Genomic DNA, 11899 nt, shown 5'->3' on the forward strand with positions numbered 1-11899 from the left:
AGAAAAGACGGACAGGTCGAGCGCGGGAGAGCTTTGTTTGAGGGAACCCTCGCTGATGTAGCTCCAGTCTGTCTCGACCGTGTTCGATTCGGGTCACAATCCGGCGAGGAGGGGCACTAACAGGTTCCGCAGACTTCTAAGCGGAAAGGGTATTAAGGCATGGAGGGGCAGAGTTACAGGGGGGTCCTATTTCAGTCGGGGAAAATCAGGGCAGCAGACAGCGCCGCGTCACAGGCAGGCAATTGTGAAAGGTGTTGATCGAAATTTTGATGCATTAATTGGCGATGGGGATTCTTTGCCGGCAGTGGTCAGGGCGGCATCTCGATTTCATGCAAATTTGATAAGAGAAACAGAGCTCCCGCACAGCGTCACGGTGACAAACTCCCGCGCGGCTCCATTTTATCCGGAGCGAAGGTCCGCTCTACCTGTCAAAGCTGGACTGGACTGCCACTGAAGTCAATTATTGAGGGTCGTAACGATTGCGCAGCACCTTGCCTTTGCACGGATATCCGATTCGGCCGACCTTGGGGAGAACCTGGTGGTCTTGAGGACGATCTAGGCGTGAGTGCAAGCTCTGTAAATTCTTACCAAATGTTGCAACTACAAGTACATCAGTTGCGGCACATGTTGGAACGGTTGGACAGCACAAACCAGAGGCTAGTAGCAGCCAATCACCGTTTTCCGCAATCCGTGGCTCACTTCAGTGCCACACAATGAACATTGAAGCGCCCTGGAGATCGACAATGGGAGTCACTGTTCGCCATCTTCTCAGTTTGATCCGAAAGCTGCAATAATGTCAGGTTGCGCGTCGCCAATGATTGAGCATCCATGCGAGGACAGAAGTTCAACAGCAACCAGGAGCTGCAGCTGAAGTGAAGGACGCTGCCACGCGGTGGCTTATCGATAGCCGTTATCACAAAGCCGATACCAGACATTTTCTGCTATTGTTGCGAAAAGTCAAACGACGGGAGCCACGCGCGCGCGCCCGAGTGCCTGCCTTTTAACAAACGCTGAGACGGTGGCCAGTCGTTTCGCTCATCCAACAGGTCGCCGTACTCATCAAATCATTGAGGAACTTCTTCGTCTCTAAGATGGAGCCCTCGCAGGACTTCACATCACTCCAAGAGAGTGTGCAAAAGTCTCTTGTTTCGACCGTCAAGACGGCGAATCGCATCGCCGCCGAAGACCTCACGTTCCAGCGAACAGTCAATCCAACCGTTGCGCAATCACTCGACGATCAGTCTGCCCGCCTGCGCGACCTCACGACACGACTACTCAAATCGGCGGCTGATGTCTGCGGGCTGACGGCGCCGACCCTGGAAGATGCGGAGGACATTGATATGAACTGGCGCGGCGTGGTGGATGTCGTCGACACGGTGTTGGAGAAGGCGGATACCGCGCTGGACGAGTATACTGGCTTGATCAAACGCAAAGATCCCCCGGGCACCGAGAATGGCGCGGATGCGAAGAAGCAGAAAGCCACGCCCAAGGTGGTGCGCAACGCCAACATCATGAAGCCCCAGACCACATTTGAGCTGCAACCTGAGAATTCTCCGGACGGCCCCTGGAAGCCCATTATCACCAAGAAGCACCACGCGGTATTGCCTCTTAGGAAGAGCCTTGTCACATTCACCACACCCAGTGGCTCGACCCAATACAAGCACCCTTACGAAGCCGAAATCGCCCAGAACGAGTATCCGAATCGGGTGTTCGAAAAGGCAGAGCCCATCAAGTACAGACCAATGGAAGAGTCGGATGTCACGTACATTGACACCTACGAGGGTGTGCTGGACATGCTAGAACAACTCAAGGAAGCGGAGGAAATCGCAGTCGACTTGGAACATCACGATTTCCGAACGTACACCGGCCTCGTCTGCCTAATGCAAATCAGCACACGTGAGCGCGACTTTATTATCGACACACTGCAGCCATGGCGCCACCAGCTCGAGGTCCTCAACGAAGTTTTTACCGACCCGGGCGTTGTCAAGGTCTTTCACGGTGCGCACATGGACATGATTTGGCTGCAGAGGGACTTGGGACTATATGTCAATGGTCTCTTCGACACCTATTTTGCCTGCAAGCTCCTACAGTATCCCGGCCGCGGCCTTGCATTCCTCCTCTCGAAATTTGCGGGTTTTACTGCCGACAAGCAATATCAGCTTGCTGACTGGCGCATGCGGTAAGCCAGCAGTTCGCAAGTTTTTCGAAACTTCTCAGCTAACAGGTCAGACCGATACCCTCAGAGATGATGTACTATGCCCGCTCAGATACCCACTATCTGCTTTACATCTACGACGAAGTCCGCAACCAGCTCATCGACGCATCAGATCGAAGCAATCCCGAGACCGATCTCATTCAGCAAGCTGTGGACGCTTCCAAGGAAGTTTCTCTGTACCGCCACGAACATCTCGACTTTGATGAGAAGACTGGCGAAGGAACCAGGGGCTGGTACAATTATGTGCTCAAGAACGGGCACTTGGCTCTGAACGCTGATCAATTCGCTGTGTTCCGCGCGCTCTGGAAGTGGAGAGACACGGCCGCACGACGAGAAGACGAGAACCCCAACTACATCATGAGTACGACTACACTGACGCAGATCGCCCGGACATGTCCACCAGATCAGAAGGCGCTGCACAGCTTACTACCGCCTAGTCCGCCCATAGCGAAGCGAAATCTGAGTGAAATCTGGCAGACAGTGAAGAAGGTGAAAGCTGAGGGTGGGTCAAGCTTGCTACAATTCCTTACTTCTTTGGAACCAGAGTCGTTGAGCAAGCATGGGGTACCTCGAGTTGCCAAGTTCACTAGCAATCTGCCGGTTGTTGATGGTGAGGTGGTGATCCGGAGTCTCCCCAGATCCCAGTTATTTGGCACCATGCCGATTAGCTCGCGGTGGGAAGAGACACGGGAGGATGACAGAGCCGACGAGACCGTGCCTTTCCCGTGGCAAAAGTTCGTCCAAGGCGCCGCCAATGGTGAGGCTGAAGCGACTGCAGCAATTGACACACATTCTGGCGATACAACGTCTCGGCACGACGATGAGCCGACGCCAGAGCTTCCACTTGAGCAAGAGGAAGACGATGAGTTCACGCTCAAGCGCGGCAAGAGGCGCAAGGTGGAGACTGAAGAGTCAGGCTCTACGAGTGACGAGGAAAGCTCAGGGGAAGCCGAGCAGGGATCTGAAGGGGAGATGGAAACCGGTGATGGCGTACTTGAGGTGGACGTCAAGCCGATCCCAAAGAAGAAGAAGAAGGACAAGTATCAGGTAGCTGAGGATCATGAGGAAAGGCAGGCGGCCGTTGAGGAAAAGAGGCGCAAAAAGGCAGAGCGCCAGCAGCGCCAGAAGGAGAAGATCCAGCGGAAACACGACGAGAAGAAGTCCTTCTCCGCGGTGCCGTTTGACTACAGCCAAGCAGCCAGTGTCATCAACGCAGACCGCGATGCCGCCAAGGAGGCTGAGGCGGCCAAGGGAAAGAAGCAGAAGAAGCAGAAGGTCTTTGACCCGTACGTCAAGTCGGTGGAAGAGGGTGTCAAGGGTGCGAGAAAGGCGCCTCCGATCAAGGGTGAGAGGAGCGCCACATTTAGAAAATAGCCAGCGGGAGATCAATCACCATGTCTTAATTGCGCTACCTCTCCATTATCCGCGGTCTATCCTGTAAAGTCATGGCATCAGTGCTAGCCATTCCTTCATCGCATCTCGTCGCGCGCTATACTTGAAAGTCGGGTGCAATGCATCTCTGCCGAACGCGCGGTGTGCATGGTGAGTCGGTGACACGCGCCAGAAACAATGACCACGTAGGTTACTTCGTTACGCACTCACATCCTGCAAGTAATGTGACCCTACTCTTTTGCCGCCGTACTACCCCATGGGGGGGCTGGACCGTCCAGCGTGCATTGATTGCCACCCTCCCTCCCACACGTTACCCCGGGCCGTGCAGTGCTACGCTGACTCTTCCTCAAATACTCCTCAGCGCCATGTACAAGTCCGAGCCCCTCCCGTCCTTCTTCACTGCCCACAGCTCTGTTTGCTTGCGGTCACTATTTCCTGCCCTTCTGCATATCCCCGACACACTTCACTGCGGCCATCATCGTCGCCTCGTTCTCGCCATCTCTCGTGCAGATGCGGTCATGTGACCAGCCACTCGTCCGCGTGAGGGGAAGGTGAGGGGGGCCACACACCTTCATCTCGTTCTGCCCCCTTTGTCAATTCCCTTGATTCCTCGTCAATTGATGTGTTCGCCGTGCGACAGTGCCACATCGCGTGTCCTGGAGCGTTGTGTTGACAAGACCGAGAGTGGGTCGTCGATGTCGTTGATTGTGGATTCGGTGGGGAGCTCGGTGATCCCCGTCGCCCAAAGGTGAGTCGAGAGCAATGGCAAATCCACTAAAGCTAATGGCTAGCAGATCAATCTACAGTGAGTCCATGGCATGGACTCCTGATCGATAGCATGGTGGGATATCATTTGACCTCTCGAAGTCTGCGTAGCAGCAGCCCACGCCTGCGCACACGAGCAGTGAACCTCCAGCATTTCTTCGTTGTCCTCAGGCTCGTCTCAGCCCGCCAGCGATGCCTTTCATCGAATCCCAATAATGTCGAATGCCGGCGGCTCCTCATTGTCTTGCTGTAAGTCGACTTCTTACTCATCGCCAGCAAAATCCGCGACCTCCGCCACGAAACGATGCAACACGATTACCGACCATATCCGGAATCCTGAAGAGGCCGCATTCAAGCCCTGCCGCTTAAGTCTTCTCGATTGGCTACGACAGACGTTCTGCTCATTGCTCGGATTTCTCATTCGAAGTCGTGTTTGGTGCCCAGCGTCCTGCGGCTTCCAGGGACCCGAACACGCCAATCCAGAAGGGCCCCGTGATGAAGAACAAGAGATGACAACAGAGCTCAGGCATCATCCAAGCAGTGCTGCTCAAACATTGGCGCTTTTTCCAACTCAATAGTGACCATGGTTGGGAACCTGCACAGCATGAGACCAATGCGCGTCGAGTTTGCTCTCCGAGTATCCGCGATGGTCCCACCCATCCTCGACACATGCTTGGTGTTGCCATGGGCGAGTTGATGCGGACCGCTTCGAAAATTGTCACGGTTATCGAAATTCGGTTGGGTGACGGCCTACCCACACCCAGCCTCTCGACTTGTTTGTCCCATGATCTGCGGCGGGGCTTGCTCTGGTCGCCTCAGTGGTCGTCGTGGATGCCGTCGACAACATCGTGACGCCTCATTTCAAGACAGCTGGTCGAAATCACGAGCCCGGAGCGCGGTCGTTAGTTCGCAAGCGCGCCTGGTTCTCAGGATGCAAAACAAAAGCCTAACGTCAGTGTCTTTACATACTAAACGGTCTCTGATATCTGTGGCCGATCTAGAAAACCACTCGTCCGACGATCCACCTCATGCGCCCAGACGAACAGCATCATTGGTCTCTCCATGGCTTCAGAAAGTGGCTCCGCGATAAGGACATGACCACTTTGGCACCGTGTGGGGTGCTGTCGACTCTTGGCCTTAGTTGATGCCACGAATTGCGCACCGTTCCCGAATGGAGCCTGCTTGCTGCCTCAAATGGCAGGCACGAAGTGTTCGGTTCATTGGGTCTCTGGGCGAATGGCATTTACCGCGGTCGCAGGCAGCCAGTTCTGCCGCCCGAAAATGCCCCAATCTCATAATCAGCAGGAGCGTCAAGCACATACAGCATCGTCAAATGCCTCAGTTCGGCTCCCTTCGGCTCCTTCGGGTAGCTGTGTAAGGCCAATAATTACCAGGATGAGACACGCAACGCAGTCGAGAGACACAGTGTTTTGATTATTCAATTGTGACAAAAGAAAGCTCTTCACTCGGGTAATCCGAGCTGGTTGAGTCTTTTTAGTTTACAAGTGGTCCCTGGGGAAAACAGTCGCTTTCCCAACTCTATCACCCCCAAGACGACACTCCATCTACGGGGTACCTCCCCGAGAGTCTATCCCGTCAAGTACAAAGCAGGTCCCCTTCTATCATGATGATGACACAGCACACGCGGTAGAAGTGGCTGGACATAAAACTCCGCGAAATGCATCGAGCCCAGCGGGCTCCGTCTTAACTCGAGCTCGGTCGATCGGTACGAGCGTTGCCAGCCGGCGGTGGAGAGATAACTTAGGTCTATTCGAAGTTAACGGCTGCGGTCGGTCGACGGTGCGCGATTTAACACTTACGAACTTGGCCATGAGGGCAACCATGAGATCGAAAAGACCAATGGCCTCGACGAAAGCGAAACCCAGAATGGCGTAGGAGAAGAGCTGGCCACGGAGGGCAGGGTTGCGGGCAACACCGTTCAGGAGAGCGGCGAAGACGAGACCGATACCGATACCGGCACCAGTCAGACCGATGGCGGCAGAGCCCATACCCAAGTTTTTGGAGACCTCAACCATGGCCTGAGCAATCTCAGAGGAGTAGGCACGCTTCTGGACGCCGAAAGCGTTGCGCTTGGTGGCGTTCAGGACGTTGGAAGCCTGCTGGCGCTTGAGGGCCTGCATGGGGGAAGCAGTGCCTAGGGGCGAGGTCGTCAGCTACCGGTCGGAGCAATTGGTGTCGTCGCAGAAGCGCTCGAGGTCGCGGTCGAGCTCAATGCCTTCGTGCTGCGGCCCGGAAAAGATTTTACTCACTGATGGTGCGCTTGGAGGCGGCGACGGGGGCACGCATAGCAGGGCGAGCGGCCTTGGTGGCCATCTGGCCGGCGATGCGGGAGGCGGAGACACGGAGGGCGGCCATTGTGATGGTTGTGAGGGTGTTGGTGGTTGGTGAGGGATAGAGTTGGGATTTGTTGGAGGTGGATGGGTGAAGCTCAAGCAAAGGGAGAGGGAAGCGAAGTTGGAAGAGGAGGAAGGACGAGAAGGAAAAGTCAAAAAGCTGGGGGTCCCACCTTGGCTAGGGGCGCCGGCCACGGGCTACGGGGCAACAGAGGAAGCGAAGTTGTCTGATGCCTCAGGACGAGATGCGAAGTGGTGACGAGGGACTTTGCTTCTTGGTGGTGAGACGCGGACGTCAGGGCGTACCGGGTGCGTGGGAGCCAAGGTCTGTGCCAATGTTGACCCAAGGGTGGACACTTGTCGTCAAAGCCAGCCTGTCGGGGGAAGCCGGGAGGACTTTTCAGGATCAATGCTGGGGCTTGATTTGCTTCCGTCAGGAGCAGTGGATCATGAATAATGAAATTAGTGGAAACGCTACGGGTCGTGATGGAGTCATGGGCGGTGAATATTTGAAAAGGCCTCAGTCCAGTTGCCAAGCGAAGAAGGGCCACGACGCAAGGCCATGTTTGCCAGGCGGGCAACTATCATGATGCCAACCAAAATGGCCAGCCAAATGCGAAAGCTGCCAATGATGGGAATCAGTATGCAAGGTGCTGCCGTTCGACAGGGCTGCAGTCGCGCGCAAAAGGGGGCTGTCGGCTGTCCGCCAGGCCATGAAAATTTTTCCTATCATTTCCGGCTGTCTGTCTGTCTAAGGCATGAAGTCAATTGTGTTCTGAGCCTCAGGACGCAAGGAGGAACATGCTTAGCAGGTAACGGGAGGCCCCCACGAGAGAACCCCCACTTGGCGGCTTTAATTCTGGCTTGGAACGAATCAAGCAGCAGAATTGGCACGTGGGTGGATCATGAGTGCCAATTTCGCGATGCTCAGCTGCTGAGGCATTCCCTTGACAAAGATGGCATGAAGACACTTGAGAATATTGGTATAAAAGGGCCGCAGTCCGCTTGTCGAAACTGCGGAGGGCATAATGAGAATTCGTCCTTTTGATGGCGGTTTTTGTTCATCCTGCAATGGTGCGCGAATGCCGCGGTGAGGTCACGACAGGCCTTTCCCCCCCGGGAGAAAGGAATGCGACGTCAGATCGAGGCACGTACGTCGCACGCCAATGTTTATTTGCCGCCTGCATACCCGTGCCCTTGGTTCGAGGCGTCATCGCCGCTGTGTCGGTTCTCCCGTCGCAGACCTACGAAATTTCAGCCGCACTGCTTTGCCAAAGGTTTGAAGCATGCTGTGAGCTTTGACGAGAGGCTTCTACCGTAGGCGCCTGGAGTCGCAACTTTCTGAATCGGAAGATTGAGGGACGCTGACTTCAGGTCCCCTTTTCTTTTTCAGTTCTCTGGCGCGAAACTTTGACGGGACGGATCTCCCTTGCTGAAGCCAATCAGTGGGCCCTGTTGGTGCAACCAGCGACCCAGTCGGGAAATGAGCATGCGCCGGTCCGAGATGGCGACAGAATTTCACGCTGAGCATCGACATCATCATCACCCTTGATGACAGTGGTTCAACCGTGGTCGTAGTTCACCGATGTACCACTGTAGGGTGCAGTATGGTTCCCTGTTGAGATTTCGTCCATGAACCGACTCGATGGTGGTTGCATTCCTGGCCGAGTCAAGATACGATTTGGCTGTGTTGGTGGGGAGTCTATTGACTCGCGTCAATTGTTTGGGCTGCTTACCCTAGACAGCCTATAGTGAAGTCCAAACATGCTCTGCCTCTTGTTCTTAGGTTCCATCAAGTGCTATGGTACTATTTGAGGTATCAATAAATAAGGACACTAGAGCGCTTCGCTTTTCTACGTGTTGGGGTGCAATGTCGGCAGGTTTATCTTTGACTTGCTTTACCGAGTTGGCGCAAAAGTGCAAGTGTGTTTTGTTCCAGACAAATTGAAAAATTGAATGTGTCATAAATAAAGTATATGAGGTTCAGCATGTCTTCAATAGTCAATCAATTCGATCCATACACATTGTATTATTTTTGTATATATACATATAGACACCTATTAGGGATTGACAGACGTTGTTCGCAACAACGACATTGGGCAAACCGTAGGGTAGTCACGTGACATTCACCACGTTGCTGGCGATGGATCCATGCCGTGCACGTGACGCGACGCTGTTTTCCCCCGCGACGTCTTGACAAATAAGTGAAGCTCTCACAACCCTTTCTACCTCTTACATTGTTGCAGCAGCCAAGTCCGTGGCAACTGTACCATGTAGCCCGCTATACAAACTGTACTCCACTGTTGTCCGCGCAATAGATCTTGCGCAGTCCACCACAATTTTCACAACCTGCAAGTGGTCCGCAACGTTGAGAATGGCCTATGATCGGGATGTGGTGGTTCATTGTATCAAGCGGCACTACGAGCTGTTGACGAAAGCGGTGTACTTTGATCCAGCAGAAGTCCGATACCCTCTAGAGGAAGGCTGGAGCGATGAGGAGCTTGCTGTTGATGTTCTCCGTGCTTTTGGTCGCTCCGAGGAAGTAATCGATCTCCTGCGACATGTACCTTATTTGAAACAGTTAGACGGTGAAGACAGAAACCAAGTATACTTTGAGACCCAGCATCTGAACTATCTGCGCGACACCTGGCCGTTCAAATCTTTGGTCGCAAAAGAGTGCCAAGGACAGAATCTGTCTGACAAACTGCTGATACCTGGTCCTGAAAATTGGCCAGCTGGATTCATTTCATAGACACGCGACCAGTTTGCGAACATGGTGGATCATCGACACTGCGAAAGGTTTGGCGATGCGTCCCATACATGAAGACCACCAAAAACGACAGGACAAAGCTATGTAGAGCCACCAAAAGATGAGCCTCGGCTAATTCTACAACGAAATTAAAATATTTAAGATGGTCCCTTGCCCAAGGGGGAAGAAATTGTGGAACATGACAATCCAGCCGTACACATGGGACGTCGGAAGTGTATGTTCTGTCTTTGCGAGCTTGGATGACGCTCTACTTATTAGGCCTGCGACTTAGGTTTTGAGTCAAACATTGCGGAAACATGGCTGGCCTGATACTTTGAATCGGGATGCGCACCCCCAGGAGCTCGAGGAGGTACATCCAGAAACTTACTAACTGAGTTAATTCGGCCGGAGGTAATCGCTTCGACAAGATATACCAGTGATTCGCTTCTATTGAGATTGAGAAGCTCTACTCAAGCACCGCATGCTCAAACAGCAAAAAAAGCATACAACAGCCGGTATTCGCTGGTCGTCACCGAGCCAACTACTAATTAGCCCCTCAGCAGCTTGACTCTGGGAGAGCGGACGGGATCCCGTATTTTCCACTGGGTTTGGTCGTATGTACTTGAGATAGCCAATGTTCAGTAGATATAGCTATTTGTCGCGTGTCCTAAAATGGACTGATTTGACCCCCTCGACCCTAGCCCCCTCGGCCTTGAGAAACACTATCCTTAGTTAACCACAAAGACACTGGACAGGAATATGGACCGCCGCTACTCCACGTCCTTCTCCTACATTATGATAGTGAGGTGGTCAACCAGGTCCGACCAATGTACGAAGTTGCGGCCAATACACTGGCGGATGGAGGGTGGATAGTTTAAAATTTAGACATAGACTTGTGGAGTCTTTGATACATGAGCGCGGCACCGGAGCAAGAACTTGTATTTGGGTGCTTTAATTACAGAGATGATGAAGATGGTGTGGGTTACTAGTACACATACAGAAAGCAACGGCCGTTTTTCTTAGTAGTTTAGGAAGCGGTTGATCAAGAGATCTACGACAAAACGAATCGTTTACAATTGTGCAGGCAAAGTGTGAAGCGACGTGAGTCGTATGCAAACGGATACATCTTCTAATTTTTAAATTCACGCTGACATGATGTTACGGTTCTACCAGTTGCTTGCAGCTAGGTATGAGACTCAGCCCGGACTACCTGTGCACATGACGCAAGCCCTAGAGGACGCAGGGGCCTCGCAGCGTATTCATAGGAGACGGGCCAGCAATCCCTTTATTCCTTCCCTCTTTTTACCTTATCGTTAGACAGACTCAATCTGAGCTACTAAGCTGTTCTAACCGGGCCTAGCCCACAACACACGGCATTGGCAGTGACCACAATAGTATGATGTCGTACACGCTTCAGGACCTCCTGCATGACACGTGGCAGACATCCTGAAACTGATTTATCTATCTCCGGAAAGTGAAAAGACATATAGCTGCCTTTTCATACGCACGTCGAGAATACTTTGTTTGAATAAACATACATTATTTACGCAAGTCCCGCATGAGCCTATAACTCCTGTTGCGGTTCTACCTACTGCTCGCAACTGGGCACGAGGCCCAATCCGGACCAGCTGGATACGTGACGTGAACACACGGGCACACACGGACTTCGCAGTGCACTCTAAGGGAAAGGGCCAGTATTTTCCTTTTTCTCTTCTCTTTTCTACCTTATCGTTTGATAGGCTCAATCTGAGCTACAAGTTGTTCCAACAAAGGCCTAGCCCACAACAACTCCTATGCCTATAGCGAGTGGCAATAGGTTTAAATACCCTAGTAAGTCACCCTTAGATAAGGCTAAGTTATATTAAGAAATATTCAGATGTTCGTTTATAAATTAGTACCTCGTATACTATATAAGAGTTTAGGGTAGCCCTTAGAATTTTCGCGTTTTGATATACGCATATAGTGTCAGAACTGGGTTTAATGAAGAGAGTGAGAAGGTGCATAATGTCGAGAGGGCGCAGCTAGATCGCTGCGAGTACGGGGTCCTTTGTGACTGTATTAATCTCTTGATCTTCTAGAAGCATTCCTCGGCTGCGAAGGTTCTTCCCTGGGTGCGTCCTTATGCACGTGACCCAATCGGGGCTTCCTGAGCCACTCCCAGCCACAGGGCCAGTGGCTTCAGCCACCCCTGATGCCTATAATAACTTTGGTATGCAATATATATCTGATAGAACGCCCCTCTCTACGTATGCCGTCCTCGGCATCCACGTATGCGCGGCGTATTCGTAGCGACTATACTAGGTCTATACGGCGAGGCTGGTATTCGGTGGTTTCGTCTGATCTTTAATCGACTTTAATCGTATAATTAACTTTCCTTTAACCTATCTTATTATAGCGTTCTAACCGCCCGGTAGATTAATCCGC

General features: G+C 52.6%; 2 protein-coding genes across 2 annotated transcripts; one reads left to right on the forward strand and one right to left on the reverse strand.

Annotated features, from left to right (window-relative positions):
* Positions 1-1091: 1091 nt before the first annotated feature.
* J7T54_001941 (Exosome complex exonuclease-like protein) lies at positions 1092-4444 on the forward strand (the record flags this gene model as incomplete). Its single annotated transcript, XM_051510091.1, has 6 exons — positions 1092-2179; positions 2230-2717; positions 2760-3560; positions 4017-4158; positions 4248-4355; positions 4414-4444. The coding sequence occupies 6 exons, from the start codon at positions 1092-1094 to the stop codon at positions 4442-4444; spliced, it is 2658 nt and encodes an 885-aa protein (XP_051358993.1).
* Positions 4445-6133: 1689 nt separating this feature from the next.
* Positions 6134-6748, reverse strand: J7T54_001942 (ATP synthase subunit-like protein; the record flags this gene model as incomplete). The annotated part of the gene is made up of 3 exons (XM_051510092.1): positions 6134-6139; positions 6193-6527; positions 6643-6748. The coding sequence occupies 3 exons, from the start codon at positions 6746-6748 to the stop codon at positions 6134-6136; spliced, it is 447 nt and encodes a 148-aa protein (XP_051358994.1).
* Between the last annotated feature and the right edge of the window lie 5151 nt (positions 6749-11899).

This window comes from Emericellopsis cladophorae (genome assembly GCF_022114955.1).
Source record: "Emericellopsis cladophorae strain MUM 19.33 chromosome Unknown NODE_81_length_77548_cov_116_234965, whole genome shotgun sequence".
NCBI lineage: Eukaryota > Fungi > Ascomycota > Sordariomycetes > Hypocreales > Bionectriaceae > Emericellopsis > Emericellopsis cladophorae.